Here is a 21,656-nt window from a genome sequence, read left to right on the forward strand (position 1 = left end):
TCATTTTCTTCTCCTCTACAACTCTTTTACTCCCTCAGCCATGACTTCCCCCTTCCTTCTTTTCTTTTCCTAAAAAATATTTTTACTATTATTTTAAATTATGTGCACCTGTGTGTGTGTGTGTGCGCGCGTTCGCACGCTCGCACTCACAGGCACACACATCTGCAGAGATCACAGGCATTCAATTCCCCAGAGGGGAAGGGGAAGTGGTGTTACAGGTGGTGGTGGGCCACGTGATAGGGACACTGGGAACCCAACTCTCGTCTTCTACAAGAGCGGTATACACTCTTCAAGTCACCTCTCCACCTTACCGCTCTTTGTTGAGGCAAGAATCTCACTGTGTAGCCCTGGCCAACCTTGAACTCCAAATCTCCTGCCTCAACCTACCAAATGATGTGGTTGGTGGCGTGCCCACCAAACCCTGATCTTATATACACATATATATGTAAATGTACAAATATATCACATATATGCTATACATACGATACATGTGTTACTGTACTATTGTCGGATACCTAAGTTATTTCCAGCACTATACCTAAATGTATGTCTATAGTATATATTTTCTAGATGGAGCATTATCTATCTTCGTTTTAGATGAGCTCAGATTGCTCTCCTGTTTGTACCTGTTCTCCTGGCTCTGCCTTTGGGGGCTGGGATCACAGTAGTGCGCCACCAGGCCTCACTTGCCTTCTGAAGGTCATTCATAGGTTTCGCCTTCTTCCTACTTGTTGACCAACTGTGTTCCCCCAACGCTGTCCACGCGTCCATGGCTGCAGCTGCACGTGGAATTGTGGCACTAGTCCAGCACCGTGGTTACTCCTTTCATCCCCGAATCAATGTCCACAGGTATGGTCCCTGGGAACCGTGCAGGGACCCGGAGCAGTCCCGCCTGCACCCCACAGCCTGGTGCCGTGACTGATTTTTGTCATAGCAAGGCTAGCAATTGGCTCATTGTGATGCTAATGAGGTAGCAACCCTGATGTTCTAAAAGATTGTTGGCTGGAAGTTCTCCGGGCCAGGAACTGTCTCTCCACCTTCTCTATCATATTTTGAGTCAGAATTCAAATACAGTCCAGTTGAAGCCGCCGTAGGCCTGGCCTATAACTCTGTCTAGGGCATTCCCGTTTGTCATTTTTGTCTGCTTAGCATACCAACAAGGTGGAAAATCAATCTCAGTCCTTCTAAAAGGTAAACCTCTATTATTTTTTTCCCCAAAAGTACTACTAGTGTTTTAAAACTAGGGTGGATAAATTGCACTCTGTCAGTGCACACTGGGAGCCTTGAGAAATATCATAGAGAATACATTGAAATCCAAAACTTAAAAAAAATATGTATTTCTTATAAACAAGGGACAGGAGACAGTGCACAATCAAGATATTAAATTGTTTTCTTGGGAATATGTCGTTTTAAATTTCACAAAAATGAAGCCTTTAAAATATTTTAATTGCATATCTGTCATCACAAAAGAAACGAAAGAGCGCCTCGTCTCTTTGTCTTTAAAGCTCTTGAATCATAGTGATTCGCATTTTGTCTCATCTCAGTGGGAACTGACTGTGTCACTGTCTCGGTAACTTTTTTAAATGTAGTAATGAAATACTAAAAAGATTAAAGATATGAAGTGTTCTAGAGGATAAAATATCTTCTGTGTTCCCATTGATCCAGATTCTACCAGGAATACACAGTGCATATAAAACTCACTTTTAATTAAATAGTCTTATCCTAGGGCCCTGGGCGCTCACTTATCAGGAGTTAGTTTTGCTCTTTCTTGTGCCTTTTTCTGCGGTCTGGTATCACTTGGTAATTCAACACCGCCTGTACGGAAATGGAATATCCTGTGGATATTCTCCCGGTCACAGTGAGATTTGGGTGACTCCCTGTGATTAATGAACAACTGACTAGCGATGTTTCTGTCGTCGTCGTGTGTTCTCGTGAACACTGTGGCACTGTCCTGCAGATCGCTCCTGACTTCTCCTCGGCTCATTCAGGAGCTGTTTTTATCTCTTTCCTCCTCTGCCTCTTGCACGCCCCCGCCCCCGTAGCTGGATGCCGGCTCAGCCCCCACACATTTAGGCGTATTTATTCCCGTAAAGATAGTGACACTTGGGGTTTATTCTAAGACTAAATCCTCGCTGCCCAGTGACTAAGGACCGAAGCATTCACGCTCCCCCATCCTTCCCCTCCTTGCCCGCTTGACTACAGCACATTTTTCTGCCTTTCCCTCAGAATCCCCTGTTTTGGCACACTTCAATTCACACACTGCTGCCAGGCCACTAATTGATTTCTGAAACCTGACGTTTGTTTTCTGTTTTCTCCCATCTCCTTTAATGGTACAGGACTACTCAGCAGGGAGGAATGCAAAGACCTAAAAAGTTCAAAGTAATTGAGGATCTGTCCATTCACACGGGCTGGCTGCACGCCAGCGTAGAACCTGGAAAATCTGAAAAATATTTATCGCGTTTTAACCCTTCTTTGGAAGCTGATGGGGCAGGTTGTCAGCAGCCGTGTTTGCCTTGGTTAAACATGTTTTCTGTATGCTCAGAACAGCACGGCACACACCTTAGAAAAGGATTACCTTCCAATTTCCGTGCCATTTGCACACGACCAAGCTAGTTATTTTTCTTTTTTTGTTTTTCGAGACAGGGTTTCTCTGTAGCTTTGGAGCCTGTCCTGGAACTAGCTCTTGTAGACCAGGCTGGTCTCGAACTCACAGAGATCCGCCTGCCTCTGCCTCCTGAGTGCTGGGATTAAAGGCGTGTGCCACCATCGCCCGGCTGATATTCAAATATTTTAAAAACAAAACTGTAAATGCATCAGCTATGTGAACCAGGCCAAAGTCAGGTCAGGCTCATATACATGTATGTATATATACATAGGTATACACATGCATACATACATATATATAGTCTTTTTAAACATGGGAAAATAAGGAAGTGACAAGACTATAAAAATATGATCTGGAAGAGCTTGTCAAATAGTTTGTGGGCTTTTGTTTTGCTGTAATGGAAAACCTTGTAAGGGTAGCGAGTTAAAAAGCCAGTGTTTAACTTAGAAGGATCTTTAGTGTAAAAACAAAAATGGGTCTTATTTCAGTAAAAAGGCATAGCCCACAGAAGCTCTAATGACAAAAAAAAAAAAAAAAGAGGAAAGGTTTAGATAGGTTTAAAAGCAAATTAAAATACACATAAATTCGAAGATATATTGACTTTAAATTGGATTAAACTTAAAGGGAAATGGAGAAAAAACAATCTATTAAGTGTTATCAAAACCATACTTGGTGGTTTGATTGTATTATGAACATTAAGTAACTAAAACTCTTCCCAAAAAAATCAACTGTTCTTTTAAAAAGTTAAATCCAACACCAATTCTCTGACCTGCCTCTGAGCTATTTGATCGCATGATTGGGTTTAATAAGAGAGAAAATGGGGCCGGATTTTTGAAGATGAAGGCTGACCACATGAGATTGGTCACTTAGAGACACAGGTGCAAAGACACTTATTAAAAAGCACTCTGGTGTCACGAAAGCAGACATCACCCGTCCTCTGAACGCGACAACCACAACTATAAAAATGAATCATTACTCACAGGAAGGAAAAGGGAGAAAAGAAATCGAGTTCACAGGATGATTTTATCTTTGCTGAAAAAAAAAAAAGCAAGCGTGTGATACTTTCTGTGCATATTCACCTACCTGGATTTGGAAAGGGGGTGCACACCCCTGATACACTCTTTGAGGTGCATTTCTTCCCTAAGAGCCTTTGAAGCGGTGCTGCCCAGTGAAGAGGCCAGTGAGCTCTCCATGGGCGTGCTGCTATAATATGCTGTCGATGTATGTATATATGTAGTCATATTACAGACATTTTTCTCAAAGTTTATCGTTCCGGCTTCGTAATCAGTCACATAAAGTCCTGTACAAAACCATTAAGGATTAAGGGAAGTAGTTTCCTTTGGTGATTGCTGGGAAAAATTTAAAAAATTTAAAAAACAAACACTTACCCTCCATTAAAAACAACCCAACCAGTGGGTAGTAATGTATTTAGCTGTTATGTTCCTACAGGTTTGGGTTTCCAGTTTTCAGAGCCCTTGACTATCTGTGAATGTTTGTGGCTTCTTTGGTTCCCGTTTCGTAGGAAAAGGTGCCACTGTATTAGGCAGATGGGCTATACTTATCTGAAAATATTAAACTCCGCTTTCCCCCTCTGGAGACTACAGTGCTAGCAAAAATAAGCCAAAGATGTAATGTCTATTTAAATACCCAGTTGAGCTGGCTGTTAGTTCTCAAATTAGATTCCATGCTCCGGCTAGAATCAACATGGTTTAAATATTAAAAACTTCATAATTCATAAGGCCAAACCCACCTCTTCGGCACGTACGGCGACGAAAGGTAGAAAGGTCTGTGGAAACTTGTAGCTGCTTAAATACCGTAGGGGGAAATACGCCAAGGTTGGTATGCAAGGATTTGAGAAAATGCTTGACATTACAGCTTTTATTCAGGGCATAAGGGATCTGCTAAAGGATAGATAGACCCACTGCTGAAAACACAGAAATGAGACCTGTTTTACGTTTGTTACCGGTGTGCCTCTTGTTTTCCTCTGAACTTCAGTTTGTATACTTAAAAAGACTCATTCATCGGACAGGACTGGAAACCTCAGCTCCCCCACCTAACTGCCTTCGGTCTTCAGCTTTCGAGTTTCAGGTCCTTGCACAACACCTAAGACGTGCAATACTTTATTTTTTTTTTTTTCCCTAATCCTGGCAGAGAACAGTTCGGAGAGATCTCCCTCCACGTCTCCACCCTGATTTCCCCTCTTCCTAGATTCCGCCCGCTCCTCTCTTTCCCTCCGCCCTGCTCTCCGCCGGCCCAATCTGTCAGAGAAGTTGTGTACAAACTGCGCCGCAGCCCTGCGCGCGAAGCTCGTGGCCCGCGAGGGGTGCGGTCGGCCCGTCGGAGGCGGGACCTCGTGGGACTTCGTTCCCATTGGCTAGCTGCTGGCTCTGGGGCCTTACTATTGGCCACGGCGCTGCCAGTCGCGGGAGCTGGTCCTGCCTCCCCGGAGTTGGGTGAAATAGAGGCGGGCGTCAAGTGTCAGTAGTCGCGGGGCAGGTACGCGCGCTCGCAGCTTTCTGGTGCAGCTCGGAGGTGGCGGGAGCGGGTTCCGGCCGAGCGAGAGAGCTCTGGGGCGGGGCGGGAGAAAGTGGCGGCCGGAGGACCTCGGCGGTGACGCGTGGCCGAGCCCAGGAGTCCCGATCTACGTGCCCGCCTTCGTGAGCCGCTGGCCTCCGGCCCAAGGGTCCCCCCCGCAGCGGCCCCCGCGCCGAGTCCGTCGTCCCGAGCCAGCCCGGGCGAGGTGGGAATCGCGATCGCCCCGTGCCCCGCGCCTGCAACCACCCCCCTTGACCGCCCATGGCTACGCGGGTGCTGACCATGAGCGCCCGCCTGGGACCCGTGCCCCAGCCGCCGGCCACGCAGGACGAGCCGGTGTTCGCGCAGCTCAAGCCGGTGCTGGGCGCTGCGAACCCGGCCCGCGACGCGGCGCTCTTCCCCGGAGACGATCTGAAACACGCGCACCACCACCCGCCTGCGCAGCCCGCGCCGCCGCCAGCCGCCGGCCCACGGCTGCCCTCGGAGGAGCTGGTCCAGGTAAGCAGAGCGGCCGGCCGGCCTCCCTCCCCGGGCTCGGGCGTGTCCCGCCACTGCGAGGCGCGGGCGACAGGGGCCGCCCCAGGCTGGGGCGCGCGGGAGCCGGTGCCCGGGTGGGCAGCCCCGCCCTGCGCTCCCAGACGGGGCGCCGCGGAGTGGATGGGGGAGCGGGGCGGGGGCCCACTCGATCGGCCCAGAGGTGCTCGCGCGCACCTTGTCTGTTTTTCTTGCGTGGGAATGGAAGCTTGTGTCCACACTCAGTTTGACTTGAATTGTTTCACCTTGACGCTCTCTTCCGATGGCCCTGGCCTAGGAAGTCCACCTGCCTATGTCCTCTGGGATGAAGTCGAAATGCAGATAGGAGTACTGGGGTTTCATACCCCCGTGGTTCACCTTAGAATGGATTGTAGGGCCCCGTTTGGGAAACTAGAGTCAGGATCTAAGGTTGTATGAGAACAGTGTTTTTTTTTCCTTAAAAAGAGACACGCGCCCCAAAAGGCCAGGGGTGTTGTTTTAGTGTGCGCGTAAATTTCCTCCCGGAGTCGCGTTGAAAGCTGGCAGTTGGCTTTTGCACTTGCCCAGCAGCCGAATTAGAGCAAGCGCCTGTTTCTTTCGCCCACGCACGGGAGTCATATAGCCCAGAAAAAACTTCCCGGGACTTTCAGCTAGTCCCAAGGAAAAAAAAAAATTGGAAACAGACCCACATGCAAACAGCTGGAAGAGCTAAAATCAGAAACCACTAACCGCCGCGGGAGCGCAGTGCACGAAAGGGTTTTAGTTCGGTTTATTTCAAGACGCTTGGTTTAATAGCCTCTTGCTGTATTGTGTATTTGCACCCAGCGCCTATTTCGCGGGGTCTGCCAGTGTCGTCGTGCGTTGAGAGGACAGTGGCATTTGTCAGATGTGACTCACATGGCTTGAGCATGAATCTTTATTTTTAAGTCGTGCATATCCGGGAAATCCCGTCCGTCCTAGTCAACAGCCAGATCCTAATAATCTGAGGTCCGAGATGAAATTCTTTTGGAATTTAGAAGCAGAAATACCACTCTTGTTCGCCGATTGGGGTGCAGTGGTTTATTGTTCGGTGAACTATTTCATTTAGTTGGGCTTTGTTATTTTTTTTTTCTAACTTGGTTTTCAATGTCAAGAGAAATTGGGAGAAATTAAGCTTTCGGTCTGTTGGGAGGGAAGAAGGGAGCTGGGAAAAGACCAGGCGGTGGGTCTGGAACATTCTTAAACAATCAGGGCCAGGGGGGATATTTGGCTCTTTCGCTCTGGCAGTTGTCTCTTAGTAGATAGCAAGAGGGTACGGGATGACTGCGCTTTTTACAGAGGAAGGGGGAATGTTGCATTGGCCCACGGAGAGGACATGATAAATGTTTTGCTGATGACTGTGTTGGCAATCCAGCAGCCTCCCCACCCACGGGCGTCTTAGCACCAGTCTACCAAGGGAGTGATTTTCTCCTTGATAATTAAAGATCTGTTTTAGATAGGGATATGAATAGGAACATTTCATTATTACATTAACCAATTACCGAATCTACTGGTTAGAACCAACATTTACATCCAGTGTTGAAGCTGTAATTGTTTGGTTTTTAGTGCAGACGAGGGTTTGCTCCAAACGTTGAAATTTTTATTAATCAAAAAAGGTACTGAAATGGCCAGAGAACATTTTATGTTAGACAGACTTGAGATACCTAACTCTGCCCACGTAAAAGCCCTTTGAAATACTATTTTTAAGATTTGCAAAGGTCTTAGTTTTCAAATAAAGCATGTTAAATGTAACGGACATGAACAGAATTGAGGCAGCTTGACAATACTCTGGTACTGAACTCTCACTGACTGCAGATTTAGCCTTCTTGAGCTGAGGTGAGACTTGGATTGCATCAGAAGGGAATACGGTTTGTCTTGGCCCCCCTTCCCCCCTCCCCGCCACTCTTTCACTTTGTCTGGGGATGATTTGGGGGAGTGATTTTACTAAAGACATCTCAGACAGTCTTTTGGTTAACCAATAATTACACAATTGACAAAATACACCCTTCTGTTTATAAGCAACCCTTAGGAGTTGGCCCCTGGTTTGGTGTTGGGAGTTTTTAGTAAGTGCTGTTTATTTGTGCTCCCTGGGTGAATCGGTGGACTCACTGTGTACTTGTACCTCTTCTCTTGTAGACAAGATGTGAGATGGAGAAGTACCTGACACCTCAGCTCCCCCCAGTTCCAATAATCCCAGAGCATAAGAAGTACCGACGAGACAGCGCTTCCGTGGTAGACCAGTTCTTCACTGACAGCGAGGGCTTACCTTACAGTATCAACATGAACGTCTTCCTCCCCGACATCACTCACCTGAGAACTGGCCTCTACAAATCCCAGAGACCGTGTGTGACACAGATCAAGACCGAACCTGTTACCATTTTCAGCCACCAGAGCGAGACGACGGCCCCCCCTCCTCCAGCCCCGACCCAGGCCCTCCCCGAGTTCACCAGTATATTCAGTTCCCACCAAACCACAGCTCCAGAGGTGAACAACATCTTCATCAAACAAGAACTTTCTACCCCAGATCTTCATCTCTCTGTCCCTTCCCAGCAGGGCCACCTGTACCAGCTATTGAATACACCGGATCTAGACATGCCCAGTTCTACAAACCAGACGGCAGTAATGGACACCCTGAATGTTTCTATGTCAGCCGCCATGGCAGGCCTCAACACACACACTTCTGCTGTCCCGCAGACTACGATGAAACAGTTCCAGGGCATGCCCCCTTGCACGTACACCATGCCAAGTCAGTTTCTTCCACAGCAGGCCACTTACTTTCCCCCGTCCCCACCGAGCTCAGAGCCTGGGAGTCCCGATAGACAAGCCGAGATGCTCCAGAATTTAACTCCTCCTCCGTCCTATGCTGCTACAATTGCTTCTAAACTGGCAATTCACAATCCGAATTTACCCGCCACTCTGCCAGTCAACTCACCGAGTATCCAACCCGTCAGATACAACAGGAGGAGTAACCCCGATCTGGAGAAAAGACGCATCCACTACTGTGATTACCCCGGTATGTGGTCTGTGTGCTTGCAGCGTGGCCCGTGTTTTGTGTTGGGTGTGCACAAGTGGCTTTCGCATGCATGCACGCGTGTTCGCACCGTTTTGAACCTTAGGCGTGAAAATATATAGTAACGTGTATTTGACAGTTAAAAATAAATCACCTAGTTTCTCTTATAATCTAGTCCTGCATTTTATGCTGGTGGCTACTTAGGTCTGTTGCTTGTCTTATGTATTTATGTCTTATGTAGTCAGAGATGGCTCATGCCTTTAATCTCAGCAGTGAGGCTGAGGCAGGAAGATTGCACATTCGGACTAGCCTGGGCTACATAGCAAGATCCTGGCTCTTAAATAACAATTTCCACAATTTTTTTTTAATGATTAGAGCATTCTAGGGAATAAGTTAACTTGGATTTCTTTCTCTTTAGTAGTAAATAAAACTTGGGTTTCATTTGGTCTTAAGAAATTGTGTCATTCAATTCCAAAAAGTCTCCTGGAGATTGAGGAGGGTGAGAGGCCATAGCGTGGTAACGTTGAAGTTCAGGGTGTGGGTCCCTCTTAGCAAGTACAAGGCTGCTTGCAGGACAGATTGAAGGGAGAGTTCCGTTAGTGTGTACACATTCTCGAATGAGATACGTGACCCAAAATATAATTTGACGGTAATAAATATATCTCCCAAGTTGCTGGCGTAAGCGGGTTTATGATTAATATAGGACACAATTTACTGGCTACGGTGCGTGATGTGGCGTGACATGCTAAATGAACAAAAAAACAAAGTGGGAGTGTGGAAAGTTATAGTCATCTTGGGTAAGGACTTACACGGCCAGCGCCTCATCCACTAAGTTAAAGATATATATATACTGGGACAACTCGAGTCACTGAAGCTTGTGTTAGAGTCAAAAAGCACACATTTTCCATTTGTTCCTTGGCTGGATTGCCCATGTTCAGTGCTCGCAGAGCGATACATAGGTCGGATCACCTCCCTCTACCTTCTAATAAGATCATGGGGGAGGATGCCTTGAAATTGCTTTACCAAAGCTTCCAATATTGTCTTTAAAGCAAGATTTCAACACGGACTCATCAGATGTAAAGGTTTCCCAAGGCCCTGGAATTGACGAGCTGCTCTCCTCTGTTCCTTTATTTTAGGTTGCACTAAAGTTTATACAAAGTCGTCCCATTTGAAAGCTCACCTGAGGACTCACACGGGTAGGTAATTTTCTTGCTAATTCCTCGAGTTGTGTAAATAGCCTAAGTGGCATTCACCCTTTTAAAAGCCAACACGTGTTTGATCTCTTCTTTCTGTGGACTTTCGCCGAGGGCTTGGCTTAAAATTCAGTTCCCCAAGAAAGCCTGGCAAGCTGAGGGTTCCCTCAGTGAGACCTTGCCCTGTCACCTCCAGGAGAATTAATGAGCCCCCCCCCCAGAACGTAAACAGCAGTGTTTACTAATGGATTTTAAAACTTTAATGGCAATGCTTATTTCTGTCTTGAAAGAAGGAAAAATTCTTGGTAAATCATCTTGCTTTAATAAAGCCCTTTTAAGCTGAAAAACTTTTCCGCTTAGCATGTTAAGCAGTAGTGCTTAACACCGGTGGCTTCAAATATTTGTGTTTGGCGTATTTGCTGTGTCTGAAACACAGGCCTGAAATCTGCAGGGTATTAAAGTGGGGTGGTCAGAGTGAAGGGCGATAGTTGAGACATGACTCCAGCCAACCTCAGCCCTGGCTGGGTTGAGAGTCCTCGTCCTAAGTCGTCAGTCTTCCGTGTCATCTCAGATGAAGCATGCTTTTGAGTTCACTCTCTAATTTTATAATGATTTGTTTCGTTAAATTCACAGCAGCCCTTTGTGGGAGCTATTAATTTTGAAGCCTCATATCAAAAAACACGTTTAACATGAAATTTGGTAGCGTACTTTATTAAAGGGTTCCACATACCCATAATATTTTCAAGTGTCTGGATAATGTTACTATAGTAATTTTCTTTAAAAAAAAAAAAGCCCTAAAGGAAGAAACCAGATAAAAGTGGCTGCAGTTTTCCCTCAAAGACAGCCTCCTTACCTGAAGTTCAAAGAATAAGTGTGCTAATAAAAGCAGTGACCTAGCAAAATGTATTAGCCCATCATTGCTATGGAAACCAAAGTATTCAACAGTTCCTTTGAATGGGCTGTTGGATTAGTGTGAGGACTTGAGTCTCCCTAGGCTAGATGTTACTATGGAAATTGAGTTTTGATAAATGAAGTAGTTATCTGTAACTGCTGCATTAAAAAGTAAAAGCCATGAAACAAAGGTCAGTGCCGAACAGGAGCCCTGAGAGGGGGCGGCTGCAGGCGTTTGTGTGCTCGATATCTGAATGCTAAACACTTCTTGAAACCCAAACGGTACTGTCGACAATGTGCTAGATACCAGGCCTTTCCGAGAAGAGGTGGCTCCTGGCTTTATCTGTGAGAGGAATGGATTGTTTTGGCCTGAGGTTATTTTGTTTGCAGGTAATCGCAAACAGAATAATCCAGCACATGATAAGAAAGTCTAATCTTAAATTTCCAAAATACAGTTGATACATGCCAGAAGATTCCACGTAGAAATCGAAAAAGAAAAGAAAGAAAGAAAAAAAAAACACCAAAAAAAAAAAAAAACCCTAAAATATCTGGTTTCCAGACTGCTGTTGTGTTAGGGAAACACTGAGCTTTTGGTCAAGGGGAAATAGAACTAGCTTAGAAACATTTGAGCTATTGTTCTGCCTCTCTCTCTCTCTCTCTCTCTCTCTCTCTCTCTCTCTCTCTCTCTCTCTCTCTCTTTTCTCCTCTTGGTCCCTCTTCAGAAGTCCTTGAAACGAGAGATAAGGAGGAGGGAATGTATTTTCGAGGTTAAAGTCCCGTAATAAAAGAAGTGTGCAGTTGCACATAACGAAGTAATCAACTGCTTATTGGCGGGGTGTCGTCAGGCCATATCTAAATAGCCTTCCACCCCTGTCGGGGTTTACTGCTCTGAATGCTTGTACTTGGTATCCTGGAACTTGACCTGCTGGCAAAGAAATTTAATAGTGGGTAGTCTGAACAATGCCTGTACTAATAAAAAAAGCAAACCGAGACAGAGGATCTAGGCCTAGTTAGGGTCCCATGCAGGGGACTTTTTCACTTGATAAATATCGTGGCCTTAAACGTCTAATAAGTAAGACCACGTAATGTCGTTTAATAAAGTTTTGTTTGATAGTCTTTCAAATGCCTTGGGGAGGGTTTGTAACAGACTCGCTCATCTGGCTAAACCCGTTCTTAGGTAATCATAGAGCATTGAGGCTTTCTCCTCATTTCTCGTTTCTAGACAATGCCTCTTAAAATTACCTGTTCGCTGGCTGCTGTTGTCTCCTCCCTTCCTCTGCTCCTGCCCATTGAGAGCACAGGCAGCCAGCAGATACTGGTGTGCTGTGTTCCTTTTCCTTCCAATGTCCAGGCGGAGGAAACAGTATTTGCTTTTTTTTTTTTTTTCTGAATAGAATCTCCGATTTAGTGCCTTGTCTTGCTTTTCTTTCTGTCCCATTTCCTCCCACTTGGAAAACTTGTTAGGGGACTTCAAAAACTACATGGCAATGTTGCGTATTTGACAAAAGATGCTTCTCTAATGGTTGCTGGCAGAAGGAAGCACCCGGCATTTCTGCGGAAAGTAATTGGAGTTGCTTTCAAATGTCAGGTTACCATATGTCTCGACTGATTTAAGCAATTAAACAACTTTTCCCCAATGCTCTGTTTAATGACTTATTTCTGGGGTTCCAGGTAGTGACTCTGTAACCTGGGTTACAGAGGGAATCTAACCAAATACCCAGACACGCACGCAGCACAGCTATTTCTAAACCAGGACAACAGTAAAATGCCAGTCTGCGTTTGGTGTCCCAAGTATCATAGAAGTCAAGGTTTCTAAGTTCGGAGGTCTTGGATGTCTTTAGAGAGAAACTCGCTTAAAAGAACTTAAAAAAGCTCTACTGTGTATGTTCAGACGAGATCCGAGACGTAACTATCTGTGTTTATCTGTACGTAGGACGGCACGCTTGTGGGCTCATAGGCATCCTTTATGTGGGTGAGTGGGTGCTTGTGAATGGCATCTGTGATACGTATGCTTCTGTTTAGAAATAGTTAGGGCTGCTTCTAGGCAACAGGGTTAGTAAGCGGTCTATTCCCAAATCAAAATATTTGTATTTTGAATAGCATTTAAAAGAACATTTCATTGAAGTTCTTAGGCCTTGTGATGTTTACAAGGGAGAGACACGGTGCCATTGTCTTCGCCTGACCACCTTTCAAAGAACGCCTGGCCTAATTCTATGCTCGTAAGCCACCAAGATAGAGAAACTGTCTTCTGTAAACGGCTTATCGTTCCTGTGTTCATATGCACAGTACTGGTTTTAGAAGACAACTTTCTGCGTTCTAGGCTCTTAGCAATGAGCTACACCCCAGACTCCGTCCCAGAATTCCATTAGGAGGACAGTAGAATTCCACTGTTCAGCCTTGGCTTTCTGCAGCAGGGCATATAGAGAATTAGCAGTTGTATTAACCACCTGGGAGCAGCACCCAGCCAGGGGTTGGAAAAGAAAAGGGGCAGTTAGAAATTCCCACAACCAACGTGGCAACAAGAGCAAGAGCACAGGGGACTCTTGAGTACTGTATTCAAGATCTGATGAGGATGGGCTGTAACCTGTCCCTCAGTGTGACAGGGCAAGTCCCCACCTTGTCCCTTAACCTGCTGTGGAAACCAGATTATCCAGTGACATTGATTTGTAAGATGTTTCCATGTGTCCCCACCACCACCACCACATACAGGGGTTCTCTGTATCTCCTCCAGCTGTCCTGAAACTCACTGTGTAGACCAGGCTTCCACGTGTGCTTTTAAAAGTACACAATTTTGGCTTCTGCTTTAGTTTCTAAGTTTGACGTGGGGACTGAGAGTCCCCCATCTTTGCTGGGAACTTAATTTCCACAGGCTCTATCAGACACAGTCTCGATACTGTTGGCATCTGAGATGTTTTTAGTACAGGCATTTTTTTTTTCCTCCACTGAAGAACTCTAGACTACTCTGGAAAGGGGTGAAAGGCAGTAAACAAGAACCAGCAAGGATTCCTTTCAGGCCATGGTGGATGCTGGAGGTCATACGGGTTGGATCTGGACAAGATGGACATTAGTTGGATTCCTAACCTGTTGTGTCGGGATACATTTGCATGAGGGAAATATTTTGTACATATAGTATCTAGTGATTTTCATGTATTTAAAAACAGCACATTGGAAAGCTTCACAGTTCAGCATTTGGCGATAGGCATTAGTATTTCAGTGTTCTGGTTCACTTGGAGCTTTGAAATTTATTTTTTACATTGACTTTACAGCCCTTTTTTTTTTTGAGTAGTGGCTTACAGAATTGTTGGTTTAGACCCCAGGAAAGGTACTTATGAGCATGAAAGCTTAGAAACAATTTCTCTTTAATGACTCACTGAGAAGACTAAACTTCCCTTCGGGGACGAGTTCTTTCATCTGAAAAACATTTACATAGGAAATTGATCAAACATTGTTTCAGGATGATAAAGCTTATCAAAGGTTAAGAAGTATAATTTAATTCATCAGATATTTTTTCACTGGTTTTCTGAAGAATCCAAAGAATTAATCTCATTTTACCCTTTAGCTTTTAAACTAGTGGGAGGAGAGTTCCTACGTAGATGAACTACAGTTGTTGAAATTGAGAGAGAGGCAGTCAGCCGCGGGAGGGCTGGAGGAACGCAGAGAACAGTATTTAAAAATATATATTTTAATTACCCAGGAATTTTCCTTTGCCGAGTATTTTTAGTTCTACCTGATGGCCCACATCTTTTCTGGTGAAAGATTAGAAACAAAAGTCACCTCCTACTTGAGGGGAAATGACTCTCGTCTGCCTGGGCGCTTCATATTCGTGGATACCTAACTAGTCTAAGGGCAAGGAACTGCTTTAGAAGCACAGAGTGGCTAGTGTTTGTTTGTTTGTTTGTTTGTTTTGCCTAAAAAACGTCTACAAAGAATGAATTCCCTTCGACTACTTCATAAAGAAGCAGGTGGGCTACTGGGCAGGGGAGCCAGCTGAAGAGCTGGTGCACGAAAGGACGACAGCCTTTCACTGACATTTTAGGCGTTTTTGTTTGAAGTTAGTTTGGGACCTTAACAAAGAACCAATCCAGTGGCATCTTTCTGTCAGGAGCTTTGAGAACTGGTGCTTCATGTCAACTCTGAGCACTTGTTGAGGCTGAGAAATCGTCCATTGTAGGATGATCCACTCTGCCTGTCCCTCAGTCTCCACAGCAAGATCACGCTCCATGCTTTGCTCCAGCAACATGGATGCCCTCTGGTCCCCGAATAAGACCCCTTGGTGCTTGTGACCAGCACTGTGGCCTTGCAGAACTATGGGGGCTGTTCCAGTTCTATAACTGGAAATTTGTTTACAGAGAATCTCTATCCTGCTGACCTACAGGATAAGGGATTCTAATCTTTTATCTCGAAGAAGAGTTGTCATCTGAATATAGTTGATGATCTCCGTGGTCCCGAACCTCACACCAGCCTTCTTACTGCCCTCATCTTCGTTATGAAAATAACTGCTCAGACTTGGCTGAAACATTGTTTTCAGAGAGGCAGTAGCGGAGGAGTGCAGAACAAAGGGGCAGCCAGGAGCACAACATACAGCCCACCACTAACACTCTCGCCTCCCTGCCCAGGGCCGCGGTAAACAGTTCAAGTACATTTTAAAAACCAGATCCTGGGGACTGAGCCCACCACCCTGTGCACAGTCTGTACCGCTGAGACGCATCCCTAGTCCCAGTTAAAGCCCGCTTATATGGTGAGGGCACCAAAATCTTTTCATGGAAAAGTACTGGCAGGGTTTTCTGTAGTAAATAAAAAAAAAAAAAAAGTCAATGAACCCAAATCCCTATCACTTCTCAGATATGTAAATGCTATTTTCCATGATTCCTTCAATGGTTTCTCTTTTCCCTTTTCTTATTAGAAGCAAATCTGGTCTTGAGTCTGTTTCAGAAGTGAATACCCGCAAGTCCGTGGTAGGGAGGGCAGTTATTGTGAGGGACCTAATTATCTATCATACTAGGCAATAGTGCAGGTGGTGTCCCCTTAACATTGGTTTCAGTTCTGGTAGTTTGGGGGCTTTTATCTTTATTATGTTGATTAGAATGACTTTTCAACATGGACAAGGAAACAGATAAATTTACTGTCATAAACCTTAGAGCTACCTTATTTCCTTTGTCACAACAGTCTATGTAGAACTTTCTAGTAAAGGACCCTGGTGTGCGACTATTGAATCTGTTCAACAGAGCAGAGAAACCTCCCATTCTATGGTAGGTTCAGAAGTCTTTGGTTTCCCTAGTATTGGCTGCCCTGGAACTAGTATTGTAGACCAGGCTGGCCTTGAATCCACAGAGATCCGCCGGCCCCTGCCCCTCGGGTGCTGGGATTAAAGGCGTGCACTGCCTGGAGAGAGGTCATCTTTAAAATCTGTTCAGCAGAGGATGTTTTTGAAAAGTGTTCTTGAGCCCAGTGGAAGAAGCCTCATTAAGGTTACATCTGGAGATGGAACAGCCTTCAGAGTCTCCTAGATGAGGCTCTGTCTCGCTACAGAGTACCCTGCGCCTCACACAGCCTAGGCTTTAAGGGCCTCTGAGTCCATTAGCTATCCCATTCTCATGAGAGACTGTAGAATCTGAGTGAATTTGAACACATATGTGTTCACTTGAATCACTGAAAGGGTGTTACAGTGTTTGCTAATGGAGACTTAAGTGGGACATTAAAGAAAGTGCAGGCCAGGGCTCTTCATGTGAAGCCCATTGCTCAGCTTCTAACTTCCACAGTGGCTGTGAGAGTTGAAGGAGAGAAATACCTAGCTCTAGAGCAGACTTGTGGAGGCCCCAGGAAGCCTCGTCTCTTCCGGGTAGGTGTTTTTGCTAAGGTTTAGACAGTATGCTGGTAGCTTTATCAGCATGGGGCTTGTGTGTGTTTAGCTTGGACATATTTTTCAGAAGTTAGGGATTCTTCAGCCGTCCCTTCTAGCTCTAAGGCAGGGAAGAAAGTGCACACTGGGAGATGAAGCAGAAAGGTTTCCACACCGCATAGCCTCGCCACTGTTTTCGCTTTGCTGTTCTGCAGTTTGACGCTAGCAGCCGAGGGCTTAAAAATACAGCCGCTGCTGAAAGAGCTTAACTAAGTATTTCAAATTGGTGGTATTGGAAAGAGATTCTTTAGAAATCCAATTACTTTGGAAAGCTCTATCCTGTTGAAATGTAACTTGGAGGAAGTCAGTTTGCTTTCCCAGAAGTACTGACCGTAGTGTTTCTGGCTGAGGAAAAAAGGCTCAAGTCTGCTCCCAGGCCAGAAATGGGGTACCAGCTTCCTCTACGATGTTTTACTTGAACAGTGTTGACACTTGAACAAATCCCATAGAAACTGCCCCAAGTGGGGGGGATAGTTGTCCTTGCTTTTATAGTAAGCCTTGGCCCTGGTAACTGCCCTTCCAGACACTGGTAGTATTCTTGGCTGAATAGGCTATAGATGCCCATAAATTGAGAGCAAAACCCCAAATGTTTTAGGAACTTTAATGGCTACTGTGTGTCAACCAATCAGTAAAGTCAACTTTACAAAATATTGGTGCAGTTTATTGCTTTGCAGCCAGTAAAAACAGTGAACAAAAAGAGTCCAGTGTCCCCTGCTTCTCAAGTAAACTCTGAAAACTTAGTTCTCTGTGTGTAATTATTAAATTCAAAAGGCTTCAATGATCCTTCTGAAACTGGGACTCCTGAGGAAGTTTTTTTTTTTGCCTTGATTTAAACATCAGAATTAGATCTCTCCCCCACCGAATAACAGGAAAGTCATGCTTGTTACTCTAATTTATTTTCACTCGACATTTCTGTGTGAAATTCTGTCTTCTGTTTGATTCGCATCTCTGAGCCCGATAGTTAGAGTTACCATGAGTGTTGAGTTCTCTCTGTGAATCCAGCATTGTGAGACTGTAAAGGGAAGAGAAATGACTTCTGTTGCTTAAAAGCCCGAGTGTTAGCGTAACTTTCTAGGCTGAGTTTACTATGAGGGAGCAAAGCACAGTTTCAAATTCACCCATCCCAAAGATGCGTGCGCGCGTGCATGCGTGCGTGTGTGTGTGTGTGTGTGTGTGTGTGTGTGTGTGTGTGTGCATGCACCTGTGCTGGAGGAGAAATCTAGAATAGAGATGTGTGTTTGACTTGACAGTTTTCAAAGAGCATGTATGTAGTTTAGACTAGTTTCAAACTCGTAATCCCCCTGCCTCAGCCTCCCCAGTACTGGGGTTACAGGAATTTACCACCAGGCCTGGCTGAGATGGGCATTTTAAAAACCAGAATGCTGGAAACCAAAAAGAGAGTGAGTCGTAAGTGTGTCTTCCATCAGAGGCAGATAGGGGAGCCGAGAGTAGGTTAAGGTGAATGTCCTCTAAGTAAAGGTGCTGCGATGCCTTTGGCCCAGTTTCATGCCATCCATTCTGGCCTTGCTTCTTTGTCCCTGGAGACTTTAGGGTCAGAATAGCATCGGGACAGTGAAGGGTACCCTGGCCACGTGCTGTGGAAGCTGCAGAGTGTGGACATTAACATTGAACTGAGCAGCTTCTGGAGAATGATACCACTAAGTTAGACAAGGGCTGTGGAGTTGCTGGCAGAACTACGCCAAGTCTCTTCCCTTTCAGCCCAAGCTGGTCTTTATTAGCAATTTTTCTGCCTCAGGTCTGCTAGACGAAAACCCTTATAGAAGAAGCTGGGGGAGATTATCCATGAAAATGCCAGAGAAACAAATAATAAATAAATGCAGTCCGTCTTGACCAGGTTTAGTGTTCAAAGGCTTGGAATTTGGGGGTTTGCATAGGAAGATACTTTATCTTAAGTGGGATTAATTCTAAAATAGCAAATTAAAATTGTATTATAAATATGAAGTAATTTTGGAAGTTAAGTGGCTGGTAAATTTGGGGGAAACCTGAGGAATTATACAAGCTGTATGCAAAGGACTGGGAAAAAAGAACTGAAATTGGGCCAGGTTTTTAGGTATCAACTGAGATCCCCAAGGCCTGGCCGTTTTGTCTTAATTGTTGTATTCCACAAGTTTTTGTGACCTGAATAATTGCCAAATTGTTCCTGGGATAAATTTGGGGTGAAGGTTGAGACAGGATCTTTTTATATATAGCCTGGGCTGTCCCAGAACTCACTGTGTAGACCAGGCTGGCCTGGAATTTATTTGCCTCTGCCTCCCAAGTGCTGGGATTAAAGGTGTGTGCCACTTTGCAGAACACATTTGATAACCTGAGTGGAACAACACTTCAGGCACAAGTTCAATAAACACGTGTCCCAGCACTAGGGAGGCAGAGGCAGGGAGATTTCTGAGTTTGAGGCCAGTGAGTTCCAGGACAGCCCGGGCTGCATAGGGAAACCACCCCCCCCCCACACACACACAGAAGAAAAGGTCTGACTACTTACCAGTGCAAATTTATCAGTACCAGATTGTGATTTGCTTAAAGAATTTATTAAATACCAAACGCTTTTCTGGCTTGTTTTGCTTCATCCTGCACAAAGCATATGCCAAGGTGTGGACATGAAGACAGCAGACTGAGGAGATCAGTGTGTTAGCACACCTCTGTAGTCCAGGCACTCCAGGGAGGTGGAGGCGGGAGCTTCAGGAGCTCCAGGTTATCCCCCACTTACTATGTAGACCAGGCTGGCACTGAGAGCTGTAAAAGGCGAGGTAGCCCACGCCCAGTTGATTCTCCAGCTTTTGAAAGACATAGGTTGTCCTTATCTTGAGGGTTACAGGTGGCATCCTCCATGGAAGGACTTGAGGATGCTCTGAGGGGCAGCGCCCTTCAGTTCTCAGGGGCGTTCAGAGCGCAGGCTTTGCACTCGGTCTTATGGCAGCCCCTCACCTTGCCTTGTCTCTTCCTTGCAGGGGAGAAGCCCTACAAGTGCACCTGGGAGGGCTGCGACTGGAGGTTTGCGCGGTCGGACGAGCTGACCCGCCACTACAGGAAACACACGGGTGCCAAGCCGTTCCAGTGCGGCGTGTGCAACCGCAGCTTCTCCCGCTCCGACCACCTGGCGCTGCACATGAAGCGACACCAGAACTGAGCGCGGCGCTGACCGCCCGACGCCTCGCAGTCCGCTCTGCCACCCTTTAAACCGCAGACCTAACTTCATATATAAAAAGAGGAAAAGAAAAGAAAAAAACAAAAGAACTGGAAATGTATATTTTGTATATTTGAGGCCACAGGGAATACATTGTATTCATACCAAAGTGTTTGGTTATTTTGAGAACCTGGAAGCTTGCTGTCACGCTCACTGCTGGCTTTAGTCCAGCAAACTTCATCTCCAGACAGGCTGCCACATCTCAGCATGGGGAACCGGTGGGGGCGCACGGGGTGCGTATGCTGTTTCTATGCCGACTGCACACGCTATCATTGGTGACATTGTTTAGTATAAACAAACCAGTTGACAGGCATCCGACAGATTGTCAAGATTTTACTTGACATGGACTTGTTTTTTTTTTTTTTTCTTCGAGATTAGATTATTTCCATAGCGGAGGTACGCAGTGTACCTGGCAATTCACAAATAGCCATTGAACAAATGTGTTTTGTTTTTGTTTTTGTTTTTTTTTTATATGAGTTGCCTATATTTGCTATTCAAAATTTTGTAAATACGCAAATCAGCTTTATAGGTTTATTACAAGTTTTTAAGGATTGTTTTGGGGGGGGATATCACACTTCTTTTGAAAATAACTATGAATACATGTAAAGGTAGAATTTGTGGTTAAGATACCTCTCAAAAAAGTTACCAAATCCATTGCTTTGGGGAGGGAATAATCATTCGAATGAGTAAAATGCAAATTACGCTCTCTGATTGAAATAAGATTGTTTATTTTAAATATGAAAGATTTTTTATATGGATTTAAACTGAAGAGCTTAAAGATAGTTAGAATACACAGATATTAAAGGTCTTACCATAATTAAACAGTATCATTGAAGTGGGTGAGGGCTGGTGTGGCTGTCACACGTGTCCTTGTTGACCTTCAGGCTCTGTTTGCACTCGTGAAAGCATTGAATCTGGTGCAGTTCATGTTGACTGGGATGTTTGCTCCTGCAGTACTGTTGGTTAAATGACAATTTATGTGGCTTTTTGCATGTAATATCCAGTGAGACACAGTAATTTTTATTGAAATTACAGTGCTGTGTAGTTAATCTGTTAATACTGACTCGGTGTCTGCCTTTAATATCAGTGATAGGTTGAAAGCTTACCAATATGCAATCTCATAGGAATGTGACGTTGATGCTGTTAACCAAAGGGCAGAAATCATAAGCAAAATGCCAAAAGCGGTCTTAATTGAAATTTTAATTCTTGTTTTTAAAATATTGTTTATCATTATTTATTTTGTGGTAATATAGTAAGTTTTTTTAGAAAACAATTTTCATAACTTGATAAATTATAGTTTTGTTTGTTAGAAAAGTTGCTTCACTGTGTAAATAAGTGACAAACGGTGTAAATAGTTTTGTAAGAGGCTTCGAGATGTTTATACGTGGACACACCTACATCAAAAGCGTAAATCGGCTGCTGTTTTGCTTCTTTGTCCCTTATTTTTGTATTGTGGTCATTTCCTATGCAAATATCGGAGCAAACAGCTGTATAGTTGTAGAATTTTTTGAGAGAATGAGATGTTTATATATTAACGACAATTTTTTTTTGAAAATAAAAAGTGCCTAAAAGATTTCTGTGGTGCCTTCTTTACCTTCCATAGCAGAGAATGAGCATTATAATCCTGGAAAGACTTAGAGAAAGTCCGGAGACCCATTTGCACAGCGGGCACTGGCCTGTAATCCCAGTCTCTCAGGGCTGAATTCAAGGACATAGTAAGGTGTCTGCAAAGGAAAAACCCTTTGGATCACACGGCCTTGAGGAGGTAGCAGGAGTTATTTAGGAATTGA

At 44.9% G+C, this 21,656-nt stretch overlaps 1 protein-coding gene across 2 annotated transcripts; it reads left to right on the plus strand.

The window, feature by feature from the left end:
- Positions 1-5,074: 5,074 nt before the first annotated feature.
- On the plus strand, positions 5,075-21,439 carry Klf5 (KLF transcription factor 5). Of its 2 annotated transcripts, XM_050144615.1 has the most exons (4): positions 5,076-5,638; positions 7,808-8,684; positions 9,818-9,877; positions 19,631-21,439. In XM_050144615.1, the coding sequence occupies exons 1-4, from the start codon at positions 5,402-5,404 to the stop codon at positions 19,807-19,809; spliced, it is 1,353 nt and encodes a 450-aa protein (XP_050000572.1). In that variant the 5' UTR covers positions 5,076-5,401; the 3' UTR covers positions 19,810-21,439. The 2 variants fall into 2 exon arrangements, with proteins under 2 accessions (XP_050000573.1, XP_050000572.1); XM_050144616.1 differs by lacking the exon at positions 9,818-9,877 and having other exon boundaries at positions 5,075-5,638.
- The last annotated feature ends 217 nt before the right edge of the window (positions 21,440-21,656 follow it).

Source organism: Alexandromys fortis, unplaced genomic scaffold (genome assembly GCF_014885135.2).
Source record: "Alexandromys fortis isolate MF-2015 unplaced genomic scaffold, M_Fortis_MF-2015_v1.1 scaffold_43, whole genome shotgun sequence".
Classification (NCBI taxonomy): Eukaryota; Metazoa; Chordata; class Mammalia; order Rodentia; family Cricetidae; genus Alexandromys; species Alexandromys fortis.

Bases quoted from the DNA above. Each gene is read 5' to 3' on its own strand.
- Klf5 (XM_050144615.1), top strand. From the start codon at position 5,402: ATGGCTACGCGGGTGCTGACCATGAGCGCCCGCCTGGGACCCGTGCCC. The intron at 5,639-7,807 runs GTAAGCAGAGCG...CTTCTCTTGTAG, and splicing joins CCTCGGAGGAGCTGGTCCAG to ACAAGATGTGAGATGGAGAA. The intron at 8,685-9,817 runs GTATGTGGTCTG...CCTTTATTTTAG, and splicing joins CCACTACTGTGATTACCCCG to GTTGCACTAAAGTTTATACA.